The sequence below is a fragment of the Macaca mulatta genome, chromosome 6 (assembly GCF_049350105.2).
Source record: "Macaca mulatta isolate MMU2019108-1 chromosome 6, T2T-MMU8v2.0, whole genome shotgun sequence".
Taxonomy (NCBI): domain Eukaryota; kingdom Metazoa; phylum Chordata; class Mammalia; order Primates; family Cercopithecidae; genus Macaca; species Macaca mulatta.
In genome coordinates, this window is record NC_133411.1 from 63959355 (window position 1) to 63975833 (window position 16479).

The window sequence follows — 16479 nt, forward strand, 5'->3', positions numbered from 1 at the left end:
TGGGAGAGGGAGGTGGGGGCTCCTAAGTAGCGGTGACCCTACTCCATTTTTTTTTTTTTTTTTAGATGTTCAGTCTTAGGCTAAAACTTCTGATTCTTTAATAAATTGTGCTTTGTTATTCTACCTTTTGCTAACTGTAAAGTAAAAAATTTCAAGAGTCAGGGACTGTTTCTTCTGCTTTTGGTTCTACCTCAGGAATGTGGTAAGTAGAAGTGATGCTAAGTATTATGTCCAAAAGCTCACATTTGTTTTTGCAACTTAAATTTATTTTCTCAGAGTGGTTCTACAATTGAAGTTTGGATTGTCAGACTGCTCACAAAAATCTACTTACATAAGAATGTGCATTTAATATATCCTAAACAATATATATATCCTAAATGCTGTGCATAACAGTGCTTCTCTGGATAAATGCATTCAAAGTTCTAAACCAGATGCCAATAGCTCAGAGCCCCTCTTGATAGAACACTCTTCCTGTCAAGGCTAAAATGAGAGCAGGAGAGGTTAGTTTCCATTTAACTCCCGGTAGCTGCAATAGAAAAGCCTCACTCTATATCAATGACTCTCCTGAGGTCTTGTTTTGAAGAACAAAAGCACAAAGGACAATCTGACCTATCTCACTTTTTTCAATGTTAACTGCAGTGTGGATAGCTTCTAAATAAGTCACTTTATAATTAAGTAGTGTGGTCAATGAAACAGGAAAAACAAACAGATCATTGGAACAGAGCAAAGAGTTCGAAAATGAAACCATATATTAAAAAAAATCTTGTAACAAACAAAAACATAATTTAACATAACATAATCCAGTTCTTGGGGTAGAGAAGGCCTTCTTTAAAAAGACATCAAAAGAAAAAGCAGAAACAGACAAGAATGATCATTTTAATTATATCAGATTTTTAAATTCTGAATAAGAAAAAGTACTATGAACTGTTTTAAAATAACCAACAGCCTATGAAAAAGTATTTACAACCCAACAGCAAAGTATTAATATTCAGAATATAAAATAAACTCCTATAAATCAATAAGAAAATGACAATCCCGATCAAGGGACAAAGAATGTAAACAGGCAGGTCACAAAAGAAGATATAATAAAGACCATCATATCTATGAAATGATTTCATCTCTTTAATCAGGGAAAATGCAAATAACAAGAAAATCCAGCAACAACTGGGGAAAAAACAGGACTTCCACTAAAAACAACAACAGCAACAACAACAACTACAACACCACCCAGCTATTTTGGGTGAATAATTAGGCAGTGTGTATTAAAAATAAAAACTACACTCTTTACTACCCAGCAATTCTTCTTTTAAGAGAAATGCTTGTATAGAGTATGCAAAGAAGCTTGTACAAGAAACACTCTCTAGACTGGTGTTTATGATGGTGAAAAATTGAGACAACCTGAATATCCATTCACAGGGGAATGGCAAAATAAATGGAGGTATTTTGATATTATGTAACACTATGAAGCCATTAAAAGGAATGAGCCACAGGCCGAGTGCCGTGGCTCACACCTGTAATCCCAGCACTTTGGGAGGCCAAGGCAGGTGGATCACGAGATCAGGAGTTCGAGACCTGCCTGGCCAATATGGTGAAACCCCATCTCTACTAAAATACAAAAATTAGCTGGGTGTGGTGGCGGGTGCCCAGCTACTCGGGAGGCTGAGGCAGGAGAATCATGTGAACCTGGGAGGTAGAGGTTGCAGTGAGCCAAGATCGCGCCATTCTGGCCTGGACAGGGCCAGACTCGGTCTCAAAAAAAAAAAAAAAAAAAAAAAAGGAATGAGCCAGATCTATATGTATCAAAAATTCTAAGACAAATGCTTGAGTTGAAAAAACTAAGTTAGGCCAGGTGCGGTGGCTCATGCCTGTAATCCCAGCACTTTGAGAGGCCCAGGCGGGAGGATCACGAGGTCAGGAGACCGAGACCATCCTGACTAACTTGGTGAAACCCCGTCCCTACTAAAAATACAAACAAAATTAGCCGGGCATGGTGGTGGGTGCCCTGCAGTCCCAGCTACTCGGGAGGCTGAGGCAGGAGAATGGCAAGAACCCGGGAGGTGGAGCTTGCAGTGAGCCGAGATCGCGTCACTGCACTCCAGCCTGGGTGACAGAGCGAGACTCCGTCTCAAAAAAAAAAAAAAAAAAGTTGCAGAACACATAGAGTGATACCTTTTTTAAAAAAATGAATTTAACTGTTACTCTCCCCTACCCTTCATACAATGGAGGCTACATCATGCTTGGAGCTCACTGAAAAAAGACAGGAGAGAGAAGATTACTTGTTCAAAACATTGAGCAGCCAAATACAGGAACTCCACCAAGGTAATGAATGAAAAAGAAAGCCTGGGCTGTGTTCTTTCCATTTCAGAATTGTATTTATTTCTCAATGGCAATCAATGGCAAGAGCTTTTGCTGTTATAAATTTATCATGATTGGCTCTCACTAGCAATGACCAATAACTAAATAAAATAAATAATTGGCAAAAACAGAATTATAGCACTAGATTTAGTATTAAAGTTTTTTTTTTTTTTTTTTTTTGAGACAGAGTCTTGCTCTGTTGCCTAGGCTGGAGTGCAGTCACACCATCTCAGATCACTGCAACCTCCATCTCCCAAGTTCAAGCAATTCCACCGCCTGCCTCAGTCTTTGGAGTATCTGGGGCTACAGGCATGAGCCACTACACCCAGCTAATTTTCATATTTTAGTAGAGACATTAGTAGGGGTTTGGCCATGTTAGCCAGGCTGGTTTTGAACTCCTGGCCTCAAGTGATTCACCCGCCTCAGCCTCCCAAAGTGCTGGGATTACAGGCATGAGCCATGGAACCGGGCCTTAAAAATCTTAATTGGCTTCATTTGCAATTCTAGAACTGGGCTTCATTCCAAAATGTTCTGGCCGGACATGGTGGTTCACGCATATAATCACAGCACTTTGGGAGGCTGAGGCGGGAGGATTGCTTGAACTCAGGAGTTCTAGACCAGCCTGGGCAACATAGGAAGACCCCCGTCTCTACCAAAAATGAAAAATGAGCTGAGTATGGCTGTGCATGCCTGTGATGCAGGGTTTCTGTGGTCCCATCTACTCTGGAGGCTGAGGCAGGAGGATTGACTTGAGCCCAGGAGGCAGAGGCTGCAGTGGGCTGTGATCATGTCACTGCACTCCAGCCTGAGTGACAGAGTGAGACTGTCTAAAAAAAAAAAAAAGCTTTCCAATGAGCCCAGCAGAGGAGGTTGGTTTTGCAGATAGAGAAGGGCTGAAAAAAGCAGAAGCAAAGAACAAAATTCAGATTGGTTATTTCAAACTTACTTTCCTTGAAAGATGAAAGATGAGAACAGGGAAACAGAACAACAGAGAAAAAACTGATTGCTTAACATCAGGTTACTTTAGGTTACTTTTTGTTGTAAGGATTAAAGGCAGAGGAAATTTCATTATCATGCTAAGTAAAACTGGCCTGTTTGGGAAATTTGGCTATTATCTCTCTCCTGATTTCTCAGAAGGTCAGGTAACAGCTCGGTTTCAGTTTGGTGACTTGGAATTTAAGTATGAGGGACTCCAATGATATTTGGCCTGGTCTATTGACCTAGTACAGGGGCTCAGTCAAGAACAAAATTACATGAGTGCCTCAAAGTTATACGAATGCCATCTCTACTAAAAATAGAAAAATTACCCTGGCATGGTGGTGTGTGCCTGTAGTCCTAGCTACTCAGAAAGCTGAGTGGGAGGATCACCTGAGCCCAGGATGTGGAGGTTGCAGTGAGCTGACATCGCATCATACCACTGCACTCTAGCCTGGGCCACAGAATGAGACCCTGCCTCAAAAAAAAACCAAAACCAAAATCATATATGTATATACACATAGCTACATATATATACACACACACACATACATATATGGATACATATATGGATACATAATATATACATACACATATATATCCATACACACATATATATATATATATCTTCAGTGATTTAAAGCAAAACCTCAGAGGAAAGAGGATCGTACTGTTAGAAACTTCTGCTTTGAAAATGAGAACCAGAGATGAGTAGCACAGTCTGGTCACTCTGCCCATGGTGTGGAAGCAGGGAGCTGGAGTGGCGGAGTCCATGTGTACATATATACAACATACTATATATATATTATATATATATGTATATATATTATGAAAAGCACAGGCAAGCATTAGCAGTTGGTTTCAGATGGATTCCAGACAGCAGGCTGTGAATGGACCAAAGAGGAAGCTGTGACCATGTGTAGGAAGTGCCTTGTTGAGGCCCTTGCTCTGCTGGGTCTGCTTTCTGAGCTTAAAACCCAATGGGTCCATATGCTGGTGTAATAGCAGGAGGAATCTTTTTGCAGAAGTCCCTTTGCATGAGGAGGAACCAGGGGCTTTATTTACCACATATTTTATGTAAGGTGTTATAATTACCACTCTTAGAAAGATCCGTGTCTACTTTCATTGTCTCCACTGCCAGGTGCCTCCTGGGGTGGAGAAAAATAGGGAACTATGTCCTTGCTGGGGGGTTGCTAGTTCTGCTGAGGGGTACTTGAGTTAGAGGTCTATAAGTGGAATTTAGCTTTAGGGTATAAATGAGCAAATTTGTCATCTTTCTAAATAAGACCGAGTTTAGGGATTACCGCAGAGGTTGGAGGTGGAGGATGTAGTTGGCAACTTGCCCGGAAATCTAGAGGTTCGCAATCTGCTGACATGGACTCCGCCACTGCAGCTCCCTGCTTCCACACCATGGGCAGAGTGACCAGACTGTGCTACCTCATCTCTGGTTCTCATTTTTAAAGCAGAAGTTTCTAATAGTGCAACCCTCTTTCCTCTGAGGTTTTGCTTTAAACCACTGAAGATACGGGGAGTGAAAGCAGCAGGGGCTTTCTGATGTGGTTATTAATGCCAGTCAGAGGGAAGCCTTTAATCAGAAGCCTCAAGACAGATGGGGGGACTGGGCGCAGTGGCTCACACCTGTAATCTCAGCACTTTGGGAGGCCAGGGTGGGCAGATCACCTGAGCTCACAAGTTTGAGAACGGCCTGCTCAACATGGTGAAACCCCGTGTCTCTATTAAAAATACAAAAATTAGCTGAGCACAGTGGTGTGCACCTGTAGTCCCAGCTACTTGGGAGGTTGAAGTAGGAGAATTTCTTGAACCTGGAAGGTGGAGGCTGTAGTGAGCTGAGATCACACCACTGTACTCCAGCCTGGGCGACAGAGTGAGAATCTGTTTATTAAAAAAAAAAAAAAGACAGATGCGTGGGCGTCTATCCCAGGAGAAAGCCATTTGGAGGGGCTTACCCCCTGCCCCCTTGCCTGTGGTCACCTAGCTTCCTTGAAAATAATGTAATTGGCATCTTTGTGTATGTACATTTTTATATCAGACTTTCTGAGTGAAATGCAACCAAACCAAGCACATATTTATTTTACAATTCCATTAAAAACCAGGTATTTAAATTGATTTTAAGAACCTTGTTAAGGAAATCAGCCTGCCTAAGGAAAATTAGTACTGCATTTAAAAAGAGTTAAGCAGATCTAACAAGACTCTAAGCTACTCTTGGGCAGCTCTGCTTAGTGTCTGAGCCACCTTCCCTCAAGAACTTTGTTGAAGAGTGTTGAACAACCTTTTTGGAAGCCTTCTATTTGCAACACGAATTAAAGAGCAGTTATGATCACTGGGATTAATAATGTGGTGTCTGGAACAGGTAACCTGGAATTATTAATATTATCTCTGTGTCATCTTTTTCTTTTCTTTTTTGGGACGACGGGGGAGTGGGGGCACAGGATGTCGCTCTGTCACCCAGGCTAGAGTGCAGTCATGTGATCATATCTCACTGCAACCTTGAACTTCTGGGCTCAAGTGATCCTCCTGCCTCAGCTCTCAGAGTAGCTGGGACTATAGGCATGTGCCACCACACCCAGCTACTTTTTAAACTTTTTGTAGAAATGGAGTCTTGCTCTGCTGCCCAGGCTGGTCTCAAACTCCTGGGTTCAAGTGAGCCTCCCATCTTGGCCTCCCAGAGCGCTGGGATTACAGGCATGAGCCGGTATCTCGTCTTGTCGTTGTTTTCCTTTTTCTTTCTCTTTTTTCTTTGGAGATGGGGGTCTCGCTATGTTGCCCAGGCTGGGCTCAAGCGATCCTCCCACCTCAGCCTCCTGAGTAGCTGTGACCACTGGCACGCGCCACCACACCCAGCTCTCTGCCATCTTTCACTAGAGAGCATGTCTTAGGCCGGGTGCGGTGGCTCATGCCTGCAATCCCAGCACTTTGGGAGGCCGAGGCAGGTGGATCACCTGAGGTCGGGAGTTTGAGATCAGCTTGACTAACACGGATAAACCCTGTCTCTACTAAAAATACAAAATTAGCCGGATGTGGTGGCACATGCCTGTAATCCCAGCTACTGGGGAGGCTGAGGCAGGAGAATCACTTGAATCTGGGAGGCAGTGGTTGTGGTGAGCCGAGACAGCACCATTGCACTCCAGCCTGGGCGACAAGAGCGAAACTCTATCTTAAAAGAAAAAAGAGAGAGCGAGCATGTCTTGAGCCACAGCATGCTACTAAGTTTCTGGGACTTGAGAAGACAGGAGAGAGCAATATTTATTTCTCAATGTCCAGAGGGAAATTACAAAATTTCAGTCATATGGTAAATGCTGAAGTACTTAATGCAATAAAGTCCTTCCCTATCAGAAGCTACGCACACCCATGGTGGGGATAAGTTTCTGCTGAGGATTAATAGTGAAAACAGGTCTCCCTTTCAGGATAGGAACACAAGACTGTGCTTCATGTCTCCCCGTAGCTTTTAAGAGGAAGCACAATGGTTCAGAAATGCCCTTCCTTTCACCCTCACATGCAAAATGACCACTTGTTGCTGGAGAGTGTGGCTCACCTCATTGTCCTGGTGATTAATCTCGCTGAGGTTCGACTGTTGCAACAGGACTGTGAGGAGCCTGTAAAGAAAAATAGGAGAAATGGCTCAAAAGAACAGGCAGTCACGGTGCTCTTGGAATTAGTATAAAAACATGACCTTAGAAAAAGCGTCAGTTGAAAGGCTCCAAATGAAGATGAGGGCCTTTCCGTTTCTCTGGGAAAAAGATCCACAGAAAAGAAGTAAGAGTGTGATAGGTTAGAAGACACCTGTGAGGAGGGCTGCTGTCTGCCTTTCCCACCCTCTCTCCATCTCAGCACTCCCGAGGGGCACAGGGGGATGGAGAAACTTTAGGCTCATTGTGTTCACCAGGCCTCTGTCACCTAGCCACGCCCTTTAAGAACCAAAATCATGTAGCACTTACTCTTTTTTTTTTTGACACGGAGTCTCGCTGTCGCCCAGGCTCGAGTGTGCAGTGGCATGAACTTGGCTCACTGGAAGCTCCGCCTCCCCGGTTCACGCCATTCTCCTGCCTCAGCCTCCCAAGTAGCTGGGACTACAGGTGCCCACCACCACACCCGGCTAATTTTGTTTTTGTATTTTTAGTAGAGATGGGGTTTCACCGTGTTAGCCAGGATGGTCTAAATCTCCTGACCTCGTGATCTGCCCGTCTTGGCCTCCCAAATTGCTGGGATTACAGGCATGAGCCACCACGCCCGGCCACTTATTCTTTTTTCACTTTATAGGAACTTATAGAGTGCTTTCAACCTGCTTCACTCCTAGCTGCATATGTCATGCCTTTTTAATGCATAGATTATACCAGGAGGTTGTCAGTATTTGCAAGTTTGCTCATTCTTTGTAAAATACACACATGCCTAAGCACAAGATGACAGTAATCAGTGTAAAACAGCTATCAACGATTCTCAGATTCAAGCTCTTCCCTGACTTGGATCTCTTGCTCAGTTGACTGAAGTCAACACTCCGTCTGGGAGAGGGGGCAGTGGAGAGGGGCCCGGGCTTTGCAGCCAGATGGCTTGGGTTCACATCCCAGTCCTGCCACTGATGAGCTCTGTGACCTTAGGCAAGTTACTTATCTTCTCCCTGCCTAAACTTCCTCATCTGTAATAGGAGTGATAAAAACTACCTATCACACAGCTGAGTGTGAGGATTAAATGAGTTAATATGCATACAACATATAGAGCATGTCTGGAACATGCTGTTATTTCTAGAGCACTTAACCCCAGAAGTTTGAACCCTGGCTCCATCTCAGAATTGCCTGGAGAGATTTTTTTTTTTTTTTAACCGCAAATACCTGGACTCTGTACTCAGGGTTTCTAACTCAATAGGTCTGGAGAGAAGCCCAGCTTCTACTGTTTAAAAAAAGCTATTCAGGAAATTCTGGTAAACAGCCAGGTTTGGAAACAATTGAGAAAGGTGCTGAATGAATTAATGAATGGATACTCATCAAGATGCTAAAGAACAGTGTATGGGCAGTCAATGGAGGAAATTCAGAAATTGCTTTTGGGAGAATTATTTGTAAAATGAAATTGTTTAGTCTCTTCTCCAATCAAATCTTTATCGTCTTGGCTTGGAAGACATCTAAAGCCCTAAGTATTAAATTGTTAGTTACAATAGAAAAAAAGAAAGATCCACTAATCATATTGCCTTAGTAGGAAATGTAATACACAGAGAGCTTAAATAGAGATGGACTTCTGGTTATTTGCGGTGGAGGTGAAATAACCAGGAAACCTGTGGTTTCAATCTGGTTTTATCATAGTCTTTTGGGGAGCCAGGACAATGCTGAGATTTAATTCTCACCTCACTACTGCACAATCTGAGTTTCTGTATCCTCATGTATATCAGAGGGGTAGCAATTCGGTGGTGTAAAGGATCGAGTGATCCAACGGGCAGAAAGACCCTGGGTCACATACTCTAAAGGGACAATGGCTATGACTGCATACAGCACATCTCTTTAATGCTCTCTGAATTCTAGATGTAGCCTTTGGTAGGAAGACATATAAAAATAATTGCATTTTGGGTCACACAATTTTTATCTTTGCAATTATTTCACCAATGGATATATTTCCCTGTGGCTTCTTTGTAAGTGGGGGCAGGGCTTAACTGGTGACTGTGCTTCTCCTTTCTCTCTTTCCTTCTGTCCTCTCTGTCTCATTATTGGCCATTGTTTACTCTCTGGGGCTCATTTGGTCTGAGGGACTGGGGGAAAAGGGGAGGACAAGGTAGGAGGTCAGCTGTGGTCCGGTGTGGTTATCCTCGGTTAGCCCTGAGCAGACAGAGATTATCTGTGGCCAGACAGGATCTTCTGGGGGCTCTGACCAGGTTAGAATGAGGGTAGGGAGAGCAAGACCTCTTGTCACATCCTGGGTGGACTCCGAAGGTTGTGGGATGAACCCTGAGCCTAGATAGTTCTCTATTTGGCTCTCAAAGCCATTCTCTTCTCTACACTGCCCTGCTCTGAGGCTGTCCTCTGGGACGGCATCAACCAGGCTCCCTTGCCCTTGGCTTCCTATTGGGTTTTGCTAGTGGGGGAACTGGCAGCAGGAGGGAGAGAAGCCAGCTCCCTTTCTGAGAATAATTGTATTTCTCTACCAAAGGCCTCAGTTCTTGCCAGGTGGCCCCTCGCCTACAGCTAAGCAGCTCTCAGAGGGTTCCAGTAACTGCCCCTTCCTTGCCCCTTCCTTGCCCCTTTAGGTCTAGAGAGTGATAACATTTTCTTACTCTTTTGGGGAAAGTGGGGGTGGGGTAGGGGATTAGAGCATCATCCATCATCTCTTGTTGGTCAATTTTTGGTCAATTTTTTTTTTTTTTTTTGAGACAGGGTCTCACTCTGTCACCTAGGCTGGAGTGCAGTGGCACAATCACAGTTCACTGCAACCTGGACTTCCTGGGCCGAAGTGATCCATCCTCCTGCCTCAGCCTTCAGAGTAGTTTGCATTACAGGTGTGCACCATCATGCCCAACTAATTTTTTTGTGTTTTTAGTAGAGAGGGGGTTTCACCATGTTGCCCAGGCTGGTCTTGAACTCCTGCACTCAAATGATCCTCAGCTTCCTGAAGTGCTGGGATTACAGGTGCGAATCACCCTATCCAGCCTTGTTGGCCAAGTTTAGTCTTTCCCTAGACTTTCTCCAGTTGCCACCCTTTAATTCCCATGTCTTCTCTGTCATGGCTCTGACTGATACGTGATGATCTGTGTGGCCCAACTCCATTTGACTGTGAAGTCTCTGAGACCCATTGATCATCAAAGCTGGACACAAATAGACAGATCAGGGCCCTCTCTTGCATTCTTGCCCTCTCTCTGGCTCTGGCTCTCTCTCACATGTTGTGAGAACAAAGAACCTGAGGCCCTTCCTGGCTTGCCAAGACCACCATACAGTGGCTCGGTGATCCAGCCTGAACCAGAAACCAGGTGTCCCATTGCCAACCTGGGGCTTCCTTGCTGTTCTGTGGTATGGAGGTCACCTGCGAGATACCTGTCCAGCATCTATCTCAATTCCCAGATGATTTCAGCCCTCTGTTGTGCTTCCCCTGAGTTCTTGTTTTGTGTTACCATGGCCCAGGAGTCCTTCCACATCCCATCAGCCCAGTTCAGACTCCCTCCTGTCCTCGGATCTCTGAGGCAGTGATGTAAGACCCATCTTATCTCAAGTGCCAGGACAGCAGGCTTGGACCCCCGCAAGAGCAGTCCCAGACGGGCGGTGTGTGAGTCATAAGAGCACCGAGGCTGGGGCCAGACTGCCGCTGTTAGAATCCCTGCTCCATGCCAACCAGCCAGTGACCTTGGGCTAGCTCCCAGAGCCTACCTTTTCTTATCCATAAAATGCAGAGAATAATACCTACTTCAAGATCTGTTGTGACTTCGAGTCCATGCACACGAAGCACTTGGAATAGCCCTTACATGCCGTACTAAAATTTTATATGGCCAGGTGTGGTGGCTCATGCCTGCCTGTAATCCCAGCACTTTGGGAGGCCAAGGTGGGCGGATCAACTGAGGTCAGGAGTTTGAGACCAGCCTGGCTAACATGGTGAAACCCCGTCTGTAATAGAAATAGAAAAATTAGCCAGACATGATGGTGGGCACCTGTAATTCCAGCTACTAGAGAGGCTGCGGTCGGAGAATTGCTACATTCTGGGAGGCAGAGGTTGCAGGGAGCTGAGATCATGCCACTGCACACTAGCCTGGGCAACAGCGCTTGAGACTCTGTCTCAAAAAAAAAAAAAAATTCTATATAATGATTAATTTTTTAATAGCTCCTACCTTCTATTTTCTGTGTCTCCACTGATTACCATTAGGTGAATGGTGGGTCTCAGAGAAGGATCAGCTAGAAGCATCCTGGGGACAACTCATCCCTGTGAGCTTTCCAGTTTTGCTGGCCCCTCTGGAGACTCCCAGCCCTGGAGCTGGCCAGCCCAGTGACAGGTGGGAAAAAAATGGTCCCACAACCAGCCGTCTCCCCTTCCTGTCCCTGGAGCTGCCTGTATGAGAGCGTGCTGCAGTAAGACATCCACCGCAGGTCAGAACACAACACCTGGTAACTAGAGAACAGGACCCCAAGGAAATGATTTTCTTCCTCCCTTGGGCTGTAGTCAAGAGTGATGAAAAGAGGCAGAGTGGCTGGCACTCTGACAGGGAGGAAAAAAAATTCTGCCAGTAGCCATGGAGACCATAAAAAGACCTTCAGAGAGCCCCGTGGCTGCTTTCAGAGAAAATTGCTGCTTGCCTTCCAACACTAGCATGTGCAGCGTTGTACAAACACAACTCTGTTCTCTTTGGAGCTTTGTTTTAATGATCATGCCCCCTCTTTCATACCAGCGCCCTCTGAATGTCCCAGCCAAGGAAGCAAGAAAAGCCGTGGGGAGCTGAAAGGGAGAAAACTTGGACCTGCTGAGAAGCAGAGGTTCAAAGCAGGAAGGGGAATCATGAGAGGAAACCTGTGCATCTTTGCTTTTGTAAACCCAATGTGCCTTCATGTTCATAATTATAAACCACTTACCCCTGCATCAGCCTCCATCCCCACTGAGCGGGTGTTTAGCTAAGGATACAGATTCAAACTGATGGGTTTGTTCAGGAGTTGTTTCCATCTGAGCACTAAAATCCCTCTGGAGGCAAAGGACTAATTGAAGCATCCCTTGGCTTGTTTATAAGCAGCTTTGGTTTGAGGCTTCTCTCTGAATAACCTCCAGTGAGCACCCAGTAGAAGGAGCTTGCTGTTTGGAAATCTAAGTGTTAGCAGATTTAAAATCAGTATAAAAACCTGGGCACAAGGGCACCATGTGGCCTGTACATACTGTTTATGATTAGGGGAAAATGCAGACATATGCCGACTTACAAAGGTGTGCATAGATCCACACGTACAACATACCCCAACAACCTTTGCAGTAAATGTGTGTGCCCGGCAGTAGGATGCAGGATTGCATTCACATGGACCTGTGTCTGTGCACACATTTTTGTGGACCTGAGTGTGCTGAGGTGAAGAAGGCCAGGATGAGCACCAGTGGGGTGGCAGTAGTAGTGTTTCATTCCTTAGCTTCTTACGATGTTTGTGGTGTTTCTTTCTGTCTTCCACCATCATCATCATGGATGACCATCAACATTATCATTAATATCATCACCCCATCATCATCACCAACACTTTCTGAACATGGACAATGTACTAGGTACTGAGTTCAGTGTTTCCACACATTTTCTCGTTTACTTCTGCCTACTTCCCTGTGAAGTAAGCAGGAATAATATACTAAATCGTACTTACTTCGCCAGGTGTGGTGGCTCACGCTTGTAATCCCAGCACTTTGGGAGGCTGAGGCAGGTGGATCACCTCAGTTTGAGAATTCGAGACGAGTCTGACCAACATGGAGGAACCCCATCTCTACTAAAAATACAAAATTAGCCTGGCATGGTGGTGCATGTCTGTAATCCCAGCTACTCGGGAGGCTGAGGCAGGAGAATTGCTTGAACCCAGGAGCCAGAGGTTGTGGTGAGCCAAGATCATGCCTTTACACTCCAACCTGGGCAACAAGAGTGAAACTCTGTCTCAAAAAAAAAAAAAAAAAAAAAAGAAAGAAAGAAAGAAAGAAAAAAAATAGTACTTACATCAAGGGGAAGCTGAGCCTTGACATGTTAACTTGCCCAAGAGAATAAGAGCTGGAGCCAGATTTAAACTCAGTCAGTCTGACTCATACTCATGAACTGGCACTTCTGGCCACCCTTCAGGGATTTCTTTTCTTTTCCCTTCCTTCCTTCCTTCCTTCCTTCCTTCCTTCCTTCCTTCCTTCCTTCCTTCCTTCCTTCCTCTCCTTCCTTCCTCTCCTTCCTTCCTCTCCTTCCTTCCTTCCTTGCTTGCTTCCTTCCTTGCTTGCTTCCTTCCTTGCTTCCTTCCTGTCTTGTGCTATTGCCCAGGTTGGATTAAAATGGCACGATCAAAGTGCACCGCAGCCTTGAACTCCTGGGCTCAAGCAATATTCCAGTCTCAGCCTCCTGAATAGTTAGAACTACAGGAGCACACCACTATGCCTGGCTAATTTAAAAAAAAAAATCATTTTTAGAGATGAGGACTCACTATGTTGCCTAAGCTGGTCTTGAACTCCTAGCCTCTAGTTATCCTCCTGCCTTTGTCTCCCAAAGCACTGGGATTACAGGTGTGAGCCACCATGCCTGGCCCCTTCAAGGATTTTAGATTGTTTTCAGATATAGTAAAATAAGATAATGAGTGAAGAAACAAGACAAAGAGAAAACAAGGGCACGAAAAAAAAAAAAAAAGACGTGATCTATAGTCCTACATGTATGCCAGAGGTGAGACACAAACTGAGTTTTGAATTTTCTAAATATATAAAGAAAGAAACATGCTCTGAAGTCACAGTGTCTGTATGGTAAAAATAAAAAATGATTTATCAGAAGCAGCACAGCAATTCCTTCTATAGTAGAAATATTTCTTGTGGTTTCTCATATAGAAGTTTTCGGGGCGCTAATGAATGATGGGCCAGTAAGTTTTGTAAGACTGTTTCTTATAACGTTTCTCAATGGAGACCAAGGGCTTAATGTCAAAATATGGTCACTAAAATAAATTCTACAAGGTCCACAATAGTAGGTCTCAGAAACACAGCAGACCCACTGGGCAGGTTACCTTCACATATGCAGTGGGTAATTCATTATTTTTTCTGTGCCTCAATTCTGTAAAATAGGGATAGAAATATTACCTATAGAGGTGTGGTAAGGATTAGATTAGTTAATACCCCAAAAGCACTTAGAATTTTGCTCTGAACATGGTAAATAACCAACATTATCATCATCATCATCATTGTTGTACGTTAAATGCAAACCTATATGTTTTAGTGGTTGGCCAAGGTTATGTCTACTTAAGAAAATTGAGCAAAGAGTCTTGTGTGACCCAGTAGAAGATTGCTGCCTTCCTCAGTCTGGTTGTGAGATTAGGAAGTACCCATGAGCCAGATCACGTTTTGTTTTTGTTTTTGTTTTTGTTTTCCTCAAAAAAACAGTTCTGAGTTCATGCTGACACAAACAGATGAGTGACTGAAGCCCAGCTTCTCTACAACACGGCATGGGTTGGTCGGTTTCTACTTTAAACATTTAATGCAGTTGTATCAAACTCTGCCGTGGACCTAAAATTTCTCAAACAACTACAAAAAATGTAATTTTAACAATGTAATTCCATAGGGAATCCTTTAGGGCAAACTAGTTTCCAAATATTCTGTAGGTAACCAAACCACAGTCACGCATCATTTAATGATGGGAATACTTTCTGAGAAACGTGTCGTTAGGTGATTTTATCATTGTGTGAACATCTTAGAGTGTATCACACAAACCTAGATGGTAGAGCGTACTACACATCTATGCTATATGGTAGAGCCTATTGCTTCTAGGCCACAAATATGCACAGCATGTGACTGTACTAAACACTGTAGGCAATTGCAACACAGTGTAAGTATTTACATATGTAAACATAGAAGAGGTACAGTAAAAATATGATATAATTATCTTATGGGACTGTCATCACACATGCGTTCTCCCACTAACTGAAATGTCATTATGCAGCTAACTGTATTTGATTTGCTGTATGGGTTGTTAGGACTTAACCCAATTCATCTTTGGAGAGCATTTACTAGAAATAACAATTTTGGTTTTGGAATAGTCAATCTTAACTTTGGGGGATTATTAGTTAAAGCAGCTAGCATTGCCATAACTAAAGCAGAATTTTATCTTTCAGACTCAGTGAAGGGCTTTTTAGGACAATATAAGTAACTACTCATCTGCACACAGAAGGATGTTTATTTTTCTTATTTCAACTCATCCAAGGGTGGTGGCTGGGCCATTAAGTACAGTTTCAAGAGAGGGGAAGCCACGACTGTCTGCTCTCTATACATTAAGTTATAGCAACTTAATGTAGATCCTCAAGAGTAGAGGAGTACTGGAAAGCATAATAAGAAATAGAAATACAAGTCCACAAAGAGGAAGTACACTTGGGTTGATTTTCAATTTATTATTGCAGTGATTTCAGAGGATGAACCTAATCAACTGATCCAAGTGACATTGAATGTAATTTTGACTGACAAGGCTTAGTTTATCCCTCAGGTGCAATGTGTTAAGAGCAGAGACAGCGAGCTTTTCACCAAAATCCTTGTCCCCCTTTCCTGGATTGGAGGCATTGTTGGGAGGTAGATTCCTGGCTAGAAACTATATTCCCCAGAGCACCTTACAACCAGATGTGGTCGAATGACTAGTCCTTATTCATGGAATATGAGCAGAAGTGAATTGTGTCATTTGCAGGCTGAGGTTCTAAAGAACTGAGTGTGGCTTCTTTATAGGGTAGTCCCTGCTTAATCTGCGGTTTCACTTTCCATTATTTCAGTTACCCATAGTTCACTGTGGTTCAAAAACATTCAATGAAAAATTCCAGAAATAAACAATTCATGTTTTAAATTGTGTGGCATTCTGAATAGAATGATGAAATCTGCCGCTAACTACACTCTGCTCTCATTAGTCACTTAGGAGCCACCTCGGTTAACGGATCGCCTGTCGCTGTATTGCAGCACTGTGTTCACGTTACTCTTATTTTACTCAGCAGTGGCCCCAAAGTGCAAGAGTAGTGATACTGGCATATTGTTATAATTGTTCTATTTTATTGTTATTGTTGTTAATCTCTTACTGTGCCTAATTTATACGTTAAATTTTATAGGTATGTATGTATAGGAAAAAACATAGCATATATAGACTTTGGTACTATCTGAGGTTTCAGACATCCATGTGGGTCTTGGAACGTATCCCCTCCAGGGTGAGGGGGGACTACTGTGCTCCTCTTTCCCCGTCTACAGGCTGAATAAGGACATTCTGTGCTCTTAGGGGATGAAGGTGCTATAGAATGGAAGAAGCTTGGGTCCCTGAATCGCCATGTGGCAGCGAGCCACCCACCACGCCCCTACATTGGATGGTTACATGTCTGATAAAATTTTTCTTTTTTTTTTTCTTTGAGATGAAGACTCGCTTTGTCACCCAGCCTGGAGTGCAGTGGTGCGAACCCAGCTCACTGCAACATCTGCCTCCTGGGTTCAAGCGATTATCCTGCTTCAGCCTCCCGAGTAGCT

General features: G+C 43.8%; 1 protein-coding gene across 1 annotated transcript in view; it reads right to left on the minus strand.

Moving 5' to 3' along the window:
- The window catches only part of ANKRD55 (ankyrin repeat domain 55), a 143862-nt gene that overhangs the window by 62615 nt on the left and 64768 nt on the right, over positions 1-16479 (minus strand). The window contains exon 5 of the mRNA XM_028849443.2: positions 6884-6944. Coding sequence (XP_028705276.2) covers positions 6884-6944 — 61 coding nt within the window. The remainder of the gene's footprint in view (positions 1-6883; positions 6945-16479) is intronic.